The 19,323-nt window shown below is 46.6% G+C and overlaps 1 protein-coding gene across 1 annotated transcript in view; it reads right to left on the bottom strand.

Moving 5' to 3' along the window:
- KCNQ4 (potassium voltage-gated channel, KQT-like subfamily, member 4) overlaps window positions 1-19,323 on the bottom strand; it is a 73,487-nt gene that overhangs the window by 21,749 nt on the left and 32,415 nt on the right. The window contains exons 2-7 of the mRNA XM_006886515.1: window positions 6,994-7,084; window positions 6,274-6,400; window positions 5,899-6,074; window positions 4,341-4,466; window positions 3,878-3,988; window positions 3,609-3,704 (exon numbers count right to left, since the gene is read on the bottom strand). Of these exons, the coding sequence (XP_006886577.1) occupies window positions 3,609-3,704; window positions 3,878-3,988; window positions 4,341-4,466; window positions 5,899-6,074; window positions 6,274-6,391 (627 nt within the window). The 5' untranslated portion in view covers window positions 6,392-6,400; window positions 6,994-7,084. The remainder of the gene's footprint in view (window positions 1-3,608; window positions 3,705-3,877; window positions 3,989-4,340; window positions 4,467-5,898; window positions 6,075-6,273; window positions 6,401-6,993; window positions 7,085-19,323) is intronic.

Below are 19,323 nucleotides of genomic sequence, written 5' to 3'. Positions count from 1 at the left end.
AAGCCACCAGATCCCCCTCTGCCCTTTATTGTTGTTGTGTGTTGCTGAATCAGAACCAACCCATAGCTGACCCTCGGTGGGTTTTCAGAGGCATATGATCGATCACATGGGAGGAGATTGTCCGTCCTTCTCTGGGGCAGCTGGAGGATTCTACACCATGTGCCTTTGAGACTGCAGCGCAGCTTCTTACCACTCAGCCATCAGAGCTTCCTTATTAGTAAGAGCAAATTACACAGTTACACAGGCACGGTGCCCTCATCTACAAAACAGAGCTAACACCACTTCTGAACAGGGCTTTGTGAGGATTAAAAGGAGTAATGGACAGTAAATAGCAAGTTCAGGGTCAGGTACATGTTGTTGTTGTTATGTGCCGTTGAGTCACCTGTGACTTATAGCGACCCCTTTGTACGCAGCTCTGAACTCTGCCCTATCCTGAGCCAGTCTCACTGACTTCGATATACCTAATCCCATAGCCCCAGTTGCCATGTCAATCCATCTCATCTGAGGCCTTCCTTTTCTGCACAGTGCCTCCACCCTTCCGAGCATGATGTCCTTCTCCAAGGACCTGTCCCTCCTTGCCATGTGCCCAAAGTATGTGAGACAGAGCTCAAAATCCTTGCTTCTAAGGAGAGACTTGGTTTCACTCTCTCCAAGATAGACTTATTTGTTTTCTTGGCAGTCCATGGTGTATGTTCAATACTCTGGTACACAATAGACACTTATTTCGAGGTTCCTCTGTCCAACAAGGTTTTTCCTTATCAAAATCAGTAGGTATCTGACTAATGCCTTTCGCTGCCCCTAAATTGTAAGCTCAGTCTTAGTCACCATGTAGCCTCAGTACCAAATACAGATGGGAGATGTTAATGAGTGTTTGGCAAATAAGTGGATTATTACCACTGATAATCTCATCTTTCCTAGTTGTCTCACACTGACCAATAGAGCACAGGGTTGGGGCGATGCAGGGAGGGTACAGGGGAGTGGGGTCTGAGAAAGGGTTGAAAGCGCATCACCTAGCAATCCCTCAGCATCCATGCACACCCAAGGCTTCCTCTGCAGGAGAGATGATTAGGGCCAGAGAGCAGAAAGACCCATCCCTCTCCCTTCAGCCATGGTCAAGCTGCTGAAACAAAGCAGAACCAGGCTTGTTTGAGTTTTTTAATGGGGCTTGTCCTTAAGGGCTGCCTACTGCTAGCCTCACTGACCAAGGGCCCTCCCAGAACAGGAGTATTTTTACCCTCTGCTTGCCTAGGCCCCTGGCTTAGGCTGGGGTGTAGCTGCCAAAGCTGTCTCATTAATTATGAGCACCACAATACCAGCTGTCTCCCGGCAAGGAGTGCCAGCCGCCTGCCCCTACTATGCCCCTTGGAATGCCAGCTCCCAGGGGACAGTGACCATTGTGCCCCAGGGGATGCCAAGAAGGAAAAGCTGGGCTGGTGGCTGGAGATAGCAGGCACCAAGAGGGGGGTTCCATTCTGAGGAGAGTAGATAAGAGGAGTTGAATCAGGCCTGGATTTGGGGGTCAGAGAGTGGCATCCTTGGAGGTGAGTAGAGGTGGATTAGGACAGTGTTCCCTGAACCATTTCCTGCAGGGATTTCTCTTGTACACACCCCTGACTAAAAAGAAGCCAAAATCAAGTTACAGAGTTAGAAAAAGATCAGCCTACACACTGGGAGATCATCACATGGCAATGAGAGAAGCTGTGTCTACTGGCTTCTGTTTTCTCGCCCACCTCTCAGGCTGCTCCTTCTCTGTCTCCATGGCCAGTTCAATCTCATGACTCCGCTACTAACCAGTAAGGCTTAAAGACCAATTTGGACCCTCTAGTCTTCTCCTCTCCCTTTCTACCCAAAAGCTCATTCAAGCCCGGGGATTCATTATCACTTATATGGAAGGCCTCTCAACCTTCTCTGCCCAGCCCATCCTCTCCTCTCAATTGCAAACCTGTACATCCAGCTCTTCAACATCTCCACTTAGTGTCACAAAGGCCCCTCAGATGGCACAGGGCCCGGCCAAACTCATATTCTTTATGCCCAAATCTGACAACCATCCATTTGGGCAAGCCAGAAATTTGTCATCCACACCTCCCTCTCCCTTACTCCTCACTTCACTGATTTTTGCTGTGTTGTTAGGTAGTCAAGTCCATTCTAACCCATAACCACCATAAATACAACAGAACGAAACACTGCTCAGTCCCTCACCATCTTCATAACTGGTGTTATGCAGAGTCCATTGTTATACCCTCTACATCAATCTAATTTTTGCCAACCCTGTTTTAGCAAGATGATTCGATTCTCTACAGACTGTTGCTGCAGCTGTGTACCGTTGAGTCAGAGGCAGTTAACTGCACAGGAGGAGACTGTCCATCTTTCTCCTGCGGAGCAGGTGGTGGATTCAAACCATGTACCTTAGCGTGGGCAGAGATATTTCTTACCACTAAACCACCGACCTTCCTTCCCTTTGAACTAAGTCCACCATTTATCTGGAGATCTGCTGCACAGCAATAGTTTTTGTGTTGCTGCAATGCAAAGTTTTGGAACCAGTATTTCAAATATCAGTAGGCTCACACACGTAGACAGGGTGCAGCAGAACTTCCAAACTAAGACTAAAAAGAAGAACCTGATTATCTACTTGGGAAAAAAATAATTGACCAGAGAAAACTTTACTTATACTCATGGAACACTGTCATGAATTATGCAACCAAAATATCCAGAATTTGCCCCTTCTTTCCGTGCTCTTGACTCTACCCCAGGCCACCCCAGCAGCTTCCTCTCCCAGTACCTCAACTATTCCTGGCTTCCCCACCACCACCAGCTCAGCTGCCCTACAATCCATTCATCTCTTTCCAAAACACAATTCCAATCATAACTTTCATTCCCTAACTTCATGCCAGGCAGTGGTTTGCCACTGCATTTAGGAGAAAAGGCATGATGCTAGGAGAAGCTATTCCTTAGAGAGGGGAGGGGCATCATGCTTGGAAATGTGGAGGATCTGTGAAAGAGATGAAGACCCTCACCCAAGGTGGATTGGCACAGTGACTGCCGTAATGGGCACTAGTGTGACAAGAAGTGTGAGGATGGCACAGGATAGGACAGGGTTCAGATCTGTTGTTCAAGGGTTGCTATGGGTCATACTAGACTCCATGGCGCCTAACAACTATAGATCTCAGGTCTCTGCCCCCCTATCCAATCTCTTCTACTGTACATTCTAAGAGATTTCTTTCCCACCTTCCCTATATTCCTTAAAGCTCGGTGGCTATACCCTATATACCACAGGGCCTTTGCACATGCTGTTCCCTCTGCCTTAAGCAGCAGCTCTGATCCAGGCCCCACCCTATTCCTGGTCATGTGGAGTTGGGGCTGGAAATGGGAACTGGGACAGCCCTAGCTGGTCCTAAGTCAGGCATGTGTTTTACGGTAAAGCTGACAATCTCTATCAGCTCTGCCACCAACTCAGTATGTGATCTCAGATAAAGAACCCTCCCTCTCTGAATTTCAAAGCAAAGTTATGGTTGTGAAGTTGGAATACATATGCTGGTGCACAGAACTGCCGCCCCTCCCCAGTTCCTATACCCCATCCTCCTCCATAGGGCCTCCAGGGTATCCTATACCTGGATGAGGTTGGCGGCAGGCATCCTTCGCTTCTCAAAGTGCTTCTGCCGGTGCTGCTCCTGGACCTTCAGAGCAAATCCGGAGCCTAGGATGCCCTAGGAGGCAAGGGCATGTTGGGCAGCCTCAGGCCCACAAGTGATTTATAGGGCACCCTGTCCTTGCACATCTGAGGCAACCACGTGGACCAAGGACTCAGCAGGCCCCACCCTCAGGTCTCCCCCCAGTGATGAAATGGTCTTCAGAGGAGGACAGAGGAAGGGGAACTCACAGCTGGCAGGGCGAAGAAGGAGATGCCCAGTAAGGCAAAGCCGGCAGCCAAGACCCTGCCCAGCCACGTGTGTGGTGTCTTGTCCCCATAGCCAATGGTAGTCAGAGTAATCTGGGAAAACAAACAGGTTACCACAGGGATGGGAGAGGGGACCCACAGGAGCGTGCTGGGGGCATGGGGTTACCCACACTGGTTGGTCATAAGGAACTGTCACAGGAGTTAGTCAGGGACATAAAAGGCAGATTTCCTCAGTGCTGACTGGAGTATTGGGTCCAGGTCAGGAAAGCTGTGGGTTAGATGAGGTCAAAGCAAGCCTACTGAGATAGGCTGGGGGACCCAGTCTGAGGTCATCCAGAGACCTGGTCACGGGTGGGGGTGGGGGTGGCCCTACCCAGAGGACAAGGACAGGCCTGCTCATATTCCCGGAGAAGGGGCCCAGGACCCTGAAGAGACCCTCACGCACCGTGCCCCACCAGAGAGAGTCGGCGTAGGAAGAGAAGTCAGAGTTGGCGTCCTTCTCAGCCAGATAGACCAGGAAGGAGGCGAAGATGAGCACCAGGAACCCGATGTACCAGGCGGTGATCAGCTCCTGCGGGGACAACAGGTGAGGCCCCCGGATGGGGGTGGGGGACTGAGGAGAAGGGCGGGGCAGGAAGTGAGGAATGAGGGACCCTTTCCCGGGAGGGAGGAAAGAGTCCCAGGCCCCATGGGAAGTAGGAGACCAGAGTGGCCTCTGAGGGTCGTCTGGAAGGGATAAAAGTACCAGCGGGGACTTTTCCAAGACTTCCTTGCCTCTCAAGAAGACCCTGCCCACTCGTTACCATCAAACCGATTCTGACTCAGTGGCCCTATAGGACAGAGTAGAAATGCCCATAGGATTTCCCAGGCTGTCCTCTCTACAGGAGCTGACTGCTGTATTTCTCCAGAGGAAGAGGTCTGAACTGCTGCACCATTGATTTTTCGTTTAGTGTCCAGCGCTTAACCACTGTGCCACCAGTTGTGCTGTCTAGTCGAGCACGAACCATAGGGACTCTAGGAAAGAAAGGTCTGAACCCTGTCCTGTCCTGTGTCATCCTCACACTTCCTGACACACTATAGCCCTTTGCAGCAGTCACCGCGTCAGTCCACCTTAGTGAGGGTCTTCCTCTCCTTCGCCGACCTTTCCCTTATTGTCCCTCTCCAAGGAATAGTCTCTCCTAGCAAAAGGCCCAAACTCTCAAAACTACCAAGCCCCCTCAAAACGAGCATGCACACCACCACGTCCTTCATCGTCCTTCATCGCCAGCTCGGGCTGTGCTCTCCAGACCCCATTTAGCCCAGGCTCCCAACCTCCACCTTCAGTCTCATTTTTTTAAAAAATAATATTTTTTATTAATTATCTATTTTCATATTCTCTGATATACTTGAACCCATTGTTACAGTCGTTGTGTCAGTCTATTTCGTTCTGTCTTCCCTTTTCTTAATTAATGATTTTTAATGCAACATATGTATTTTTACAGCATATTGTTTCCATTTAATTTTTTTCTCCATTCATTCATTGTTTCACATTTTCCTTCCTGACCACCCCTCCCCCCCAGTTCGTTTTTTCTCTTTGAAAAGAAAAAATTCCTTCACTGTTATACAATCCCCCCAAGTCCACAGTCCACTTTACTATGCATTTCTTTTCTTTACTCCTGTCATGAAAAAAAATACCTAATCCTATATTCCTTTCTCAGTCTCATTTTAAGCCCACTCCTCGCTCTGCAGAGCGCGTCTGCCCCTCCTGAATCCGCAGGCCTCCATCAGAGACCCTCAGGCCCCGCCTCCGGGCCGGGACCGCGCGCCCGGGTTCCGCCCAAGCCCCGCCCCGATCCCAAAGCCCGGGAATCTCACGTCAGGTCCCGCCTCCTACGCGGGCCCTAAAAGCTGAGAGTCCCCCTCCTGGCAGCTCTTCAGCCTCCACCTTGCCCTCACCTCCAGCCCACCCCCTCGGGGAGCCCTCTCTGCCATGTCTCCTGGCTCCCCCAGCCCTCGGGCCTCACCTTGCTGTGCGCGTAGACCACCGAGCCAAGCAGCTTCCAGGTTCCGCCGCGGCGGTCCATGCGCACCATGCGCAGGATCTGCAGGAAGCGCATGCTGCGCAACGCGGACGTGGCAAAGATGTTGCCCTGCGTGCCCGCGGCAATGACGGCCACCGAGGCCACGAACACGATAAAGTCTGCAAAGGCAGGGATAGGAGTTTATGACCAGTACCAGGGAGCCAGCCCACCCCGCGTCAGTCCCGGGATCAGGGGTTCCTGGAACCTTGAGGGCAGTTGGTGTCAGCAGCACCCAGGGTGGGGCTCAGGTGCGGGGGGTCAGTGCAGACCCCAGGGCTTGGGGTCAGGGGTGAGGCGCGGGTGGGCGGCCCTTATTACCGATGACACAGAAGGGTTTTCTGGCAAAGCGGAAGCGGCCCTGCCATCCTCTGTAACGACAACAGCATCCAGCCGACCAGACGCGGATGATGTACTCAAGGCCAAACACCACGATCATCACAAACTCCTGTGGGACCAGGGGCCTGAGTTCTGGTCCCCACTCTCAAGGCCTCCGGCACAGGGCATAGCACCAACCCGATCTATAATCCCTTGGTCTGAGGGCCATCTGGATGGACTTGGGGAGGATTCCAGGAGGCAGATGGCCCCTTCCACATCCTCCAAGGATTCTGGAAGCCCTAGGCTGCCCTCCTCTTTACAACGTCCAGGAGCTGTCTGGAGTTTTCTAATGCTCATCACCCAACCCTTTCCCATCCTCTGACTGAGTGACTTAGGGGATGACTGGCTGTCTGCCATATTCCTCCAGGTTTCTTCTGAGTAAAATAAAATCCATTAGGGGTGGAGAAAGCCCGTTATGTCCTGAGAAGGGACAGGGCTGACTCACCTGTTTTCCTCTGGGCCCATCAAAAGCCCTCACCTAGAGGTAAGAGGTCCCTCAATGCCTGCTCTATGGCTGGCGATGAAGCCCAGCGAAGGGGATCACCAGCTCAGGGCACAAGGCACAGCAAGGCACAGCCTGAGCCATAATATAAAAAAATCTTCAGCTCTCAGCCCAGAGGTTCAATCTCACGGTCTCCCGCAGACCTGGCTCCTGACACTCACCAAGATGAGGAGACACTCATTGGCAAGTTCCTGGTGCTCTTGGATGGTGGACAGCACGGACAGCACCAGGCAGCTGAAGACCAGTAAAAATCTGTAATTGCAGCATGAAGGAGAGAGTTAGATTGCTCGAGGGACAGGACTGCTGAGGAACCTCTGGCAGGAGCTTGCAGAGGGAGAAAGGGAGGGAGGCAACCTGAAGCCTGACTCTTCAGACTGTACCCAGGGGGGAAAGTGTGTGGAATGCAGAATGAAATCAGAGTTCCCTTGAGTCTGGAAAGCAAGAGAAGAAGCCTCCAAGCCCCCAGGTCGCCAAATTAACAAACACCTTTCAAAACCAAACCTGTTATCAAGTTGATTCCAACACATGATGCTGGTAGAGACCATTGGTAACTCATAGCAACCCTGTGAACAGGTTTGAACCTTATCCTGTCCTGTGTCATCCTCCTCATCTCTGACACACCTGAGCCCATTGCTGCGATCACCCTGTTAATCTCTCTTGTTGAGAGTCTCCCTCTTTTCACTGACCCTCCACGCTTCCTAGCATGATGTCCCTTACTAAGGCTCCTAGCAAAAGAGACCTTATATAGGACAAAACAAAATGGACCTATAGGGTTTCTAAAGCTGTACTCTTCATGGAAGAAGACTCATAGATTTCTCTCAAAAAGCAATGTTGGGTTCAAACAGCTAAGCATTAACCACAGTCAAACACCTTAGGATCCTCTCAATTGCTCATAATGCAGACGGATGTTCAGAGAGGGAGTTGCGGAGCTATGACCATCAGGGCTGGTAACAGGAACACACTAGTTCAAGGAAACGCCTTGAACTAGGCTTAGGTGGTCCTGAAAGAAGTGCCCCACAAGGAGCTACGGAAGGTCAGTGGCTGGGAGGGTGGGCTTCTGCGTTCCCCAAAAACTCCTCAGTGGACTTGAGTCATCTGGATTCATCTGCAGAATAGAAATAAAAGCCTTTTCCTTCTTGGGCTCTACTGAAATTAAAGAACAATACAGCTGTAACAAAGATCAGGGAGGACTGGGAGGGAGAGAAAGAGGTGGATAGAGAAAAGTGTGTGGAGGCGACATGAAGCTGGACCATGGAGGGCTGAATTCCCCTGAGTGTGGTGGGAAGCTTCCCAGTGGCTCAGCACTGGAGAGTTAGAAATAGAAGAAAGTTCAGAATCTAACTAGTCCAACCCTCCCCTCATTCCTAATCACACACATGAAGAGATGGAGACCCCAGAGGGAAACGGGTTCACCCAAGGCTTCCCAATGGGTGGGCAGAGAGGAAAGGGAATAAGAAAAGAAGTTGGTGACCTTGGAGAGTAGTTGAGTGTGTCAGTACGTGAGGGAGGAAGGGACCAGAGGCATAAGCTCAGTGGTGTCACTAGAGTTGGTGTCACCTGGCTGTCACCACCCTCCCAGCCCCCATGGGCCTTCTCCCATACCAGATATACCAGACCATAATGAGTCTTCAGTAAGATTTATTATCAATTTTAATAATAGAATAATACTTGCTAAATAATTAATCGATGCCTTTGAATTATGGTATTGGCAAAAAATACTGACTATACCATAGACGGTCGGGAGAACAAGCAATATTGTCTTAGAAGAACAGCCAGGATGTTCCTTAGAAGCAGGGATGGTAATGTTCCTCACGTTCCTTGGACATGCTATGTCCACATCTTTAGAGAAGGACATCACGCTTGGGAAAGTGGAGGGTGAATGAAAAAGAGGAAGACCCTCAAAGAGATGGATTGATATAAGGGCTGCAATAATTAGCCCTGACAGAGTGACTATGTGAAGTGGACACAGGCCTGGGCAGTTTCATTCTGTTGTACACAGAGTGGATATGAGTCAGAACTGGCTCACCAGCAACTAACAATAACATTTCCTAGATTATAATGAATCCTAAAAAATTATTTTGTAAATCTATGTGGAATTATAATATTAATAACTGAAATGAAACCTTTTTAATTTTTCTCTTGCTTTTTCTTTAATTATTACTTTATTCTCCCCAAAAAAGGTTGTTAAAATAGGCTCACAAATACTAATTATCATCATATTGTAGTTAAAAAAAACACTAGAAAATGCAATAAAGCCAAGAACTACAAAAACATCAATAGCATGGACTTGACGAGTGTGTAGATGAAGCCACATGATTCCAGGCATCACTGTAATTGAGTAATAGTGACAACTTAGACCAGGGTAAATTAGCTTGGAATCTTTTTGCCTTCTAGGTATACAAGAAAGCTGGACTTAACAAAAAATTTTTTTGCTGTTATAACTACAGAGATAATTTTGTGAAAATAATAAATTTCTGTGGAAACACTGCATAAAAAAAATGTGTAGACCAGTCATTCTGGTACCATGCCCTCTGACAGTGTCACCACGGTTCTCCACACCCCCTGAAGCCTCAGCTAGCGGACACCACCACACAGGCTGCAGACAGGGTGAGAGGGAACAAGGCTGGACTCGGAGAGCAAGCCAATGAGGGAGAAATGTGTGTCTACATGTTTGCAGGCCTGGAAAGGACCCCTGAGGGAATGGGCTTCTTGGAACGAAATCCCCGTGGATTGGTCCACCAGCCTTTCTCAGATGTTTCCAAGACCTCACCTCTGCACCCTAGTGGACACTGTGGGTTCTGCCTAAAACTCTCACTGAGGAGCTGAGGTTCTACTTAGCCTTCACCCTGACTCAAACACCACCTCAGAGGGGCACTTGGTGGTCCCCTACCTCATCTTACCCTCTTCAGGAACTCCCCTCCCCTCCCAATGCTTGCCTTCCTTGTATATGACCCTTGTCACTCTCTATATGGCTCTGTTTATGTCCATGTGTCATGGTGGTGGGATCATGGGTTCGAAGTCAGTGAGACCTGGGTTACAATTTCAGGTCTGTCTCTAAGTGGCTTTAGGAAAGTGACCTTAACTTCACTAAATTAGTCCCCATAGCTGCAAAATGTAGTGCTGACTGGAGGAAAGCATGCATAAAAAAAGCAGGATTCTAGCTTGTTCTGGAGAGATTTCCTGGGGTTGGTTCTTGGCCTTCTGGGAGGGCAGAATCTGCAAATGTGCCTGTTTGAGGAAGTGGCTGTTGTACAGTGAACTGTATGCCAAAAAAGTGTGTTGGGATCTTAACCATGTACCTACAATACCATTAGAAACAGGATTTTCTTTGTACATTAATGAGTTCATATCCGTACAAAACCCATTGCTAGTTACTTGATTCCAGCTCATCAAGAGTCACAACACTGCAGCCCAGATTCAAATGGTCCCACTGAGTTTCCAAGGCCGTAGTCCTTATGGATGTAAAGTGCCACATCTTTCTCTTGCAAAGTGACTGGTGAATTCAAACAGCTGACCTTCCAGTTAGCACCACCAGGGTGCCTTACCTCAGGATGCCCACACAGAACCCACTGCTGTGTGGTCAGTTCTGGCTTATGGTGAGCACCCACTGGGGTTGTGAGGCTGTAAATCTTTAGGAGAGGGAACTGCCTCCTCTTTCTCCCTCAGAGCAGCTGGTGAATCCAAACTGTGGGCCTTTTAGGCAGCAGGCTGACACATAATATGCTTTGCTACCAAGGCTGGTCACTTCTGAGATACAAAAAGAGCAAGCAGACACAGGGGAAAGAAAGACACCATCTGAATATGACAGAGGCAGATGGGTCTACAAGGCCAGGAACTCTGAGGGGAGTCACTGACTAGAAGCTGAAAGAGACAAGAAAGGACCTCTCGTACAGCTAATGCCCTGAATTTGGATTCCCAGTCTCCAGAATTGTGAGAATATAGATTTCTGCTCTTGAAAGCCACCTCCTTGTTATTTCTGTTACAGCAGCACTAACAAGCCAAGGTAGTGACTTTGGATGAATGAATGAGGAGGCCTGGTTCAGCCAAGAGCTGAGTCAGCGAAGGCCCAGGGAGAGGGGAGGAAGGATGTTCGATAATGAGCCACAGCAAACTCGGCGTCCCCGTCATCAGGCATAGCGACTGACCCTGACAAGGTCTGGGGCCAGATGGGCCTTCCCGGAACTCATCTCCTCCAACCCCTCCTCTACGAATGGTTGAAGCCAAATCTTTATGGGCCTTCTCCCTCGGCCCCTTGACAGAATTCTCTCAGTCATTTCTCAGCTGATCTCTGGAGACATCAGGTAGAAGTAGGCCACCCTGGGGGCTTCTTACTGGTGTTTTAAGAATTTTCCAAACACTTGTCATTGCATGTCCATAGTTACACAGCAATAAAATTTCCGCTTCACACAGTGAAGGAAGCAGATTACAATGCCTGAAGGACAATATGATTCCAATTCTTAGAATCTAAATATTTATTACACAGGTACCAAAACAGTGAGCAAGGCATATCTTTAGGTGATGAAATTAAGAGTGATTTCGCCTTTAAAAAAAGAGAGTCAAGGAGAAAAAGGAGAGGAAGAGAGTGATCTGGGCTTTGTTTTGCTTTTGGTTTACTTGTATTTCTTAATGTATACTAAAGGAGTGCTGGTGGCACAGTGGGTAAGTGCTTATCTGCTGCCTGAAAGGTGAGTGTCAAACCCACCAGCCACTTTGTGGGCAAGCGCGGCACTTTGCTTCTGCAAAGATTCAGTCTTGGAAACCCCGTGGAGCAGTTCTGCTTTGTCCTATAGGGTCACTATGAGCCAGAATTGACTCGGTAACAGTAGGTTTGCTTTTTGGTTGATGACACATGGTTAAATGCTTTACAGTTAACCAAAAGGTTCCGGCCCTTTGAACTCACCAGCAGTTCTGTTGAAAGAAAAGACTTGGGGTGATCTGCTCCCAGATAAAGATTAAAACAAAACCCCAAACTCATTGTTGTCAATTGATTCCAACTCACTGTGACCCTCCCTCTGGGGCTGTAAATCTTTATGGGAAGAGACTTCCTGCCTTTCTCCCATGGAGTTGCTGATGGATAGGAACCAATGACTTTTTGTTAGCAGCCCAACACGTTACACATTACACCACCAAGTAAAGGTCTGAGCTTAGGAAGCCCTATGGGCAGTTCTACTCTGTCATATGGGATCTCTAGGAGTCAGTGACACACAACAAACATGAATTGCTTGGGTAATAACAAATGTTTACAACCTTGTTGAAAGTAAAGACGAGTTGAAGAAGATTGAAGACTACATACAGCCTTCAGTATGGATTACACCTCAACATAACACCTGGACAAAAAGAAAAAGAAAAAAACCCCGACATAACACCTGGACAAATTCATAGTGAAGAGAAAAAACTCTGAAGTCATCAGTGATTTCATTTTACTTAAATCCACAACCGGTGCCCATGGAAACAATAGTCAAGAAATTAAATGGCATCTCTCATTAGGCAAATCCTCTACAAAATACCTCTTTAAAGTGTTAAAAAACAAGATGTACCCTGAAGATTAAGGTGTTCTTGACTTAAGTCATAGTATTTTCAATTGCCTTATATGCATGCAAAAGCAGTGTCATGAATAAGGAAGATCGAAGAATTGATGCTTTTGAATTACGATGTTGGCAAAGACTATTGACTCTATCATAGACTGCCAGAAGAACAAATAAATCTGTCTGGAAGAAGTACAGCCGGAATGCTCCTTAGAAGTAAAGACGGCAATAGTTTCGTGTCATGTTTTGGAGATGTTAGCAGGAGGGACAAATCCCTGGAGAAGGACATCATGCAGAGGATCAGTGAAGATTAAGAAGACCCTCAATAAGATAAGGTGACACAGTGGCTCCAGTGACGGGCTACAACAACGGGCCCCGGCACAGCAATGATGTGAGGATGGCAGAGGGCTAGGCAGTGTTCTGTTCTCTTGTACACAGGGTTGCTATGAGTTGGAAATTACTTGAGGGCACCTAACAACAACAAAAGTTTTCAAATCCATTTCCTAAAAAAACACATGTGATAAAAGAAAACCTAATGACTGGGGGGTGGGAAACATTTGGCAATACCATTTCACAACGACTTGCTATGTGTCAGAAAGCTGGACAATGACTAGGGATGAAAGAAAGAGAATTGATACCTTTGAGCTGTGATGCTGGAGAAGAGTATTGAATATACCACGGACTGCTAGGAGAACAAACAGGTTTGTCCTAGAGAGGGTAAAGCCAGGCTTCTCCTTGGAGGTAAGGATTCTGAGGCTTCATCTGAATTATTTTGGGCATGTTGCAAGGAGGAACCAGTCCTTGGAGAGAGATATCATGCTTTGAAGGGCAGGGGGCAGCACAAGAGGAAGACCCTCGATGAGATGGATTGATTCAGTGACTGGGATAATGAGGGTAGTAAGTGTGTTAGAGGCAATAAGGTTGGCACAGGATAGAACAAGTTTCAGGGCTATTGTACATAGGGTCACTATAAGTCACAAGTGACTCAAGAGCACATAACAACAACAGTACCATTTCAGATAAGGATCTCATATCATAAGTTTACAGAATCCTACAAGGCCTCCATAATAAAAAGATTGATAACACAATTACAAAATGAGCAAACGATATGGAAACACTTTCCACAGAGGAAGATATTTGGATGGCGAAAAGACACATGAAGAAATGCTCACAATCACTGGTAATATGAGAGATGCACATCTGAACCACAATGAGACACCATCTCACCCAGTAGCAGTGGCAAAGTTTAACAAGACAGCAGTAATAAATGTTGGAAAGAATGTGGAGAGATAAGAACTCCTATACATTGGTGGGATTGTAAAATGGTACAACCACTCTGGAAGGCAGTTTGGCGCTTCCTCAAAAAGCTGAACATAGAAATTCCATATGACCCAGCTATTACACTGCTTGGAATAAAATCCCGAGAAAATTAGAATTGAGACACAGATGAAGATTTGTACACCAGTGTTCATAGCATCATTACTCACCATTGCAAGAACATGGAAACAGCCAGATGTCCAACCATAATAGAATGGATTGAGATATTGTGATGCATTCACACAATGGAATACTACACAGCATGCTAGAGAAACGATTTTTTAAATCTCTACATAATTTGAGAAGGACTGGAGAGCATTATGCTAAGTGAACTAACTCAGTCCCCAAAGGACAAATACTGTATAAAACCATTATCGTAGAAATAAAGGATAACTAGTAAAACGTGTATGAGGATCCAAGGCAGGGAAGGCAGGAGCTGAGGGTTGAGGATAGGTAGGTCACACAATTTGGTGGGTAGTGAGAGGGGTGGGTAAAGGAAACTGGAAAGATCCAGAGTAAAAAATAATGTACATGAACTTTGTAAGCAAACCAATATAAAAGAAACATTTTATTTAAGAAAAAGAAAATGTGATGGAGGGAGGAGAGGTAAAGGAAATGGGAAAGAGTTGGTGTGGACCCGAAAAGATGAGGTAATGGTAGGCATAATTTAATGGGAATTAAGTTTATAAAACACAGTATCTGATAATGATTGTAGGGAACACAATGTGAATCAAGGAAAGTATGAAACAGAATGTATATGAATTTTGTATGCAAACCAATATAAAATTTTAAAAATACATTTGAAAGTTGGGCAACAAATAAGGAATATCAAAGTGGAGTGAGAACCTTTGAATTATGGTGTTGGTGATGAATATTGAATACACCAGACTTCCAAAAGAACGAACATATGTGTCTTGGAAGAAATGCAACTGGAGTACTCCACTTAAGTACAGATGATGAGACCTGACCTCACACACTTTGGGCATGTGATCTGGAGAAACCAGCCCTTGGGAAAAGACAGCATGTCTAGAAAAGTAGAGAGCTGGCAATGGAGAGGAAGTTCTCAACGAGGTGGACTGAAATAGTGACTTCAACAATGAGCTAAGCTCGACAGAGTGCGATGATGGCATCATACTACACAGGGCTGTACACGGCTGTACATGGCAGGGAGTCACACAGTGACTGACATAGTGATTGTTAAGACAACGGTGGTGTAGACTTGGGCAGGGCTGTACACGGCTGTACATGGCAGGGAGTCACCATGACATGGAGCCAACTCAACACCACCTAACAACAAAAACAAAAATATAAAGAGGGAAAATACTTTCAGTCCTGTCTTCTCCTCTAATTTACAATAAAAACATAGTTGGCCAACAAGTCAATTTCAACTCATGATGACTCCTTGTGTGTCAGAAGAGAACTCTGTTCCCAAGAGTTTTCAATGACTTATTTTTCTGAAGTTGATCTCCAGGTATTTCTTTGGAGACACCTCTGTGTGTACTCGAACATCCAATCTTTCAGTCAGCAGTCTAGCGAGATATTCTTTTGTATCGCCCAAGGATTCCTTACTAGAATGGCCTCTGCCATGTGTGAGGTATGGCCCCGCTTTCCTGAGCGCAGTTTCCTCATGTAAATATTAACAGGCTCAGAAGCATGATGTTTGAGTCTGGACCAGCTCGATGGCAGCAAGTCCCTGAATTCAGTTCATTTTCTCAACTGCAAACTGGTTGTCTAGTGAACTGTCCTGCCAAACTCATCCAAAACCTGCTCTTGATTTAACCTCAGGTCTGCCTAGTCTTTCCTCCCTATCTCAGTTACAGAGCCATAATTCATGCCGGTGCTTAGACTAAATGTCTTAAGAATTACCCTTGATTCTTCCTTTCCCTCACTCTACATGCCTTGGCCTTTAGCAAATCCTTTGGCTCTGCATTCGGAGCCTATCTTTAGACAGATCACATCTTATCACCACATTTCTGCTTCCACTTTTGCCTAACTCTAACTCACACTCTTCAAACTATGCACAAGTGATCTCCCTAAAACACAGATACTGAAGCTATCACCCTCCTCAAAACTTTCCACTGACTTCCTGTCACACTTGGAGAGCAAAAAGCTCCTCCGTGTGACCTGGTCCTCATCCACCCCTTGAACTTGACCTCTTCTACCCTCTGCAGGGCTTAGGGCGTTCTCACCGCTCTGGCACCTTTTGTCACTCCTGGAATACACCAAAGGCATTCCCACTTCAGGCTCTGCCTTTGCTTTTATGTTTCTTCTGCCTGTAAGGACCCTTACTCATTAATGTCTGTGTTCAAAAATATATGTACATGAATGAAACACAATGTATATATGAATGATTGTATGCAAATAAATACATTTTGTAAAATGTTACTTTCTTGGAGCAGTCTTCCCCAACCTTCTTCTCACTAAAATAATGGCTCCTCTCCTTGCTCTCCCCCCTCTCTTTCTCTTCCCCTCACCCTCAACAACAAACACTACTGAAAGACTGAGTAAATGAACCCTGGAGATTTATATTAATCAAACATCTCTCCCCCCCCCCAACAGCATTATTTATAAAAACAAAGAGTTGGGGAAAACTGGAGTGTCCATCAACAGACACTATGCTAAAGACACTGGCTAAAGAAACTATGCTATATCCCCTTAAGTCAGTATAATGCATCACTAGAAAGAGATCTAGGAGAACAAACAGGTTTGTCCTGGAGAGGGTGAAGCCAGAGTGTTCCCTGGAGTTAAGGATTCTGAAGCTTCGTCTGACATATTTTGGGCATGTTGCAAGGAGGGACTGGTCCTTGGAGAGGGACATCATGTTTGGCAGAGTGGAGGGGAGGCGAAGGAGAGGAAGACCTTTGGTGAGATAGATCGATTCTGTGACTCGAACGGTGGGAATAAGTGCATTTGAGAGGGCTAGGTTGGCACAGGATAGAACTGCGTTTAGAGCTCTTGTACATAGGGTCGCAATGAGTCGCAAGTGACTCGATGGCACATAACAACAACAACAACAGAAAGAGATCAAATTAATTAAATACTGCACAACATGGATGAATCTAGAATAAATGATGTTGAGTGACATAAGTCAGAAAAGGACAATTATGGTACAAGACCATTGGTATAAAAAGTTAAGAAAATGATTACATAGAAATAGCATCAATGCCAGAGGCCTAACAGGGATGAGAAGGAAAGGAGAGAAGAGTACGTAAAGAAAAATTTGGGAATAAAATTCACTAAAATGTTAAAAATAAAAATCATTAGTTAAGGAAAAAAGAAATAAATTTTCTGTTAATTTAAAAAACAAACAAATCACCCAAAACATCATGTCACTCAAGCCCCCAGCTGGCACTCAGAGAGGAGGCGCCCAGAGCTCTAAGGGCATTCACCTCCAACTCTTTGGGCTCCCCAGCATCCTTCCAGAGCAGGAAAGGGGAAGCCACCTCCAACCTCGATCAGCTTCATTTGGCTTCTACTGCTTAAAATACCCCTGAGCTTTACCGCCCAGCCAGATGCTCAATATATTTGAGCGATGTTCCTGGTCTGAAAGAGAACATCTTGTGTTCCTTACACCTAAGTAATCACTCCTGCCCTCCAGATAAGGAAATGGGCCCCAGAGAGGAGCAGGCTTGCTCAAGAGCACACGACAGATCAATGGCAGTGCTGGGGCTGGAACCTGGAGCGGGCTGACTCTCAAGCTGCCTTTGCTTCCAGAGGAAGATCAATATCTGGAGCTCAGTGATTGGAGATAGGGAACAGTCTCTAAGCTAGGGACTGGCAGGCTCTGCCGGAGTCAATGCTGGAGGTAGTCACCCAACAAACAAGGACTGTCCAGGAAGCTGGACAATGAAAAAAGAAGACAGAGGAATGGATGTCTTTGAATTATGGTGTTGGCAAAGAACACTGGATATGTCATGGACTGCCAGAAGAATGAACAAATCTGTCCTGGAAGAAGCCAGGATGCTTCTTAGAAGTGGGGATAGTGAAACTTCATCTCATTTTACTTTTGACGTGAAATCAGGAGGGATCAATCCTTGGAGAAAAACATCAAGCTTGGTAAAGCAGTTGTCTGTCAATGTTAGGAGCCATCAAATTGACTAGCCTTTGGTTGCTGTGAGGTGCTTCCAAGTCAACTACAACTCACAGCATCCTGTGAACGTTAGCTGTTGTCAAGTCATTTCCAACTGAAGTTGCTCAGTTCTGTGTCAGCTTCATCACTGTGATATGTTTGAGTCCTTTATTGTAGCTGTTCATTGTCAGTCAATCTCCTAAAAGGTATCATTCTCTGCTCTACTCAACATGATGTCTTTTTCTAGCAGTTGGTCATTCTTGATGACATGTCCAAAGCAAGAATGTCAAAGTCTCATTATCCTGCCTTCTAAGGAACATTCTGACTGCATTTCCTTGAAGAGTGACAGATGTGTTCATTTTCTTGGCAATCCATGGGACATTCAGTATTCTTCACTAATACCACAATTTGGATGTCTCTGATTCCGTCTTCACTCCTCACTGTCTAGCTCTCACATGCATGAGGCAGCTGAAAAAGACTTCAGCTTGAGTGAGGGTCACTGTAGGCCTGCCATTGCTGTTGTGTGTCCTGAAGTTGCTTTCAGCCTACAGAAACCATGAACAGTGTATACCTGCCTCATAGGATGTTCTTGGCTATAACCCTTTTGGATAAGAGCACTGAACATCCCACAAAGAGACAAAAGAACAAACAAATAGGACACGATGCTCAGAAAGGAGAAGCATTGGCGAAGGAGAGGAGGATGCTCAACCAGGTGGGCTGACATAGTGACTGCCACCATGGGCTCTAATGTGTCAGGACGGCACAGGATGGAGGGTTCAGAACTGTTGTTCAGGGGAGCTCTGGTGGCCTAGTGGCAAGAAGCTGCACTGCAATCCCAGAGAAACACGGTTCGAATCCACCAGATGCTCTGCCGGAGAAGGAGGCGCAATATCCTCCTGTACCAGTCAGATCTGATTTGACGGTACACGCACACAAAATAATTAAAAAAAAAAAAAAGAACTGTTGTTCAATGGGTTGATATGGGTTGTACTCAACTTGACGGCACCTATCAACAACCACCACCAACACAACGTTTTGGAAACGGATCATCAGAACTCTTCTCCCCCAGAGCCACTAAGTACATTTTGACCACCAACCTTCTGGATAACAGTTAAGTACTTAACTGTGGCACCAAGCTTCTAATTTTAAAACTTGAGCCCTGTCATTTCCTGAGCTGAGAGACCAGGACAGCAGCCACTTCCTAAAGCACCTTTGCGCATTGTGTCTGATTGCAATTTAGAGCTATGTTGGCCTTTATCCAGCCCAAGAGGCAGAGTGGGTGACCATCTAGGACATGCAGCTGCGATGGCTGACTCTTCCTGGCTGGGGTTCATCAAGAGGCTTAACACATCTTCCCTGTTCCCTCCAACCCCATTCACTGACCAAAATCCCACTCTTTCAGGAGAAGAGCAAGGAGATTAGGGATGGGAGGAGAGGAGAGAAAAGGGCACAGGACTGTCGTCTTAAATCTGTGGTTATCACAGGGGCAAACCACTAGGGGTACCAGATTTAACTGAGGAGCTTGTTAAAAAAACTGATTTCTTGGTGCAACCACTGTGGAAGGTGTTATGGCGCTTTCT

The sequence above is a fragment of the Elephantulus edwardii genome, unplaced genomic scaffold, assembly GCF_000299155.1.
Source record: "Elephantulus edwardii isolate Elephantulus edwardi_28Jun2011 unplaced genomic scaffold, EleEdw1.0 scaffold00049, whole genome shotgun sequence".
Lineage (NCBI taxonomy): Eukaryota > Metazoa > Chordata > Mammalia > Macroscelidea > Macroscelididae > Elephantulus > Elephantulus edwardii.
This window is presented reverse-complemented; position numbering and strand designations above follow the sequence as displayed.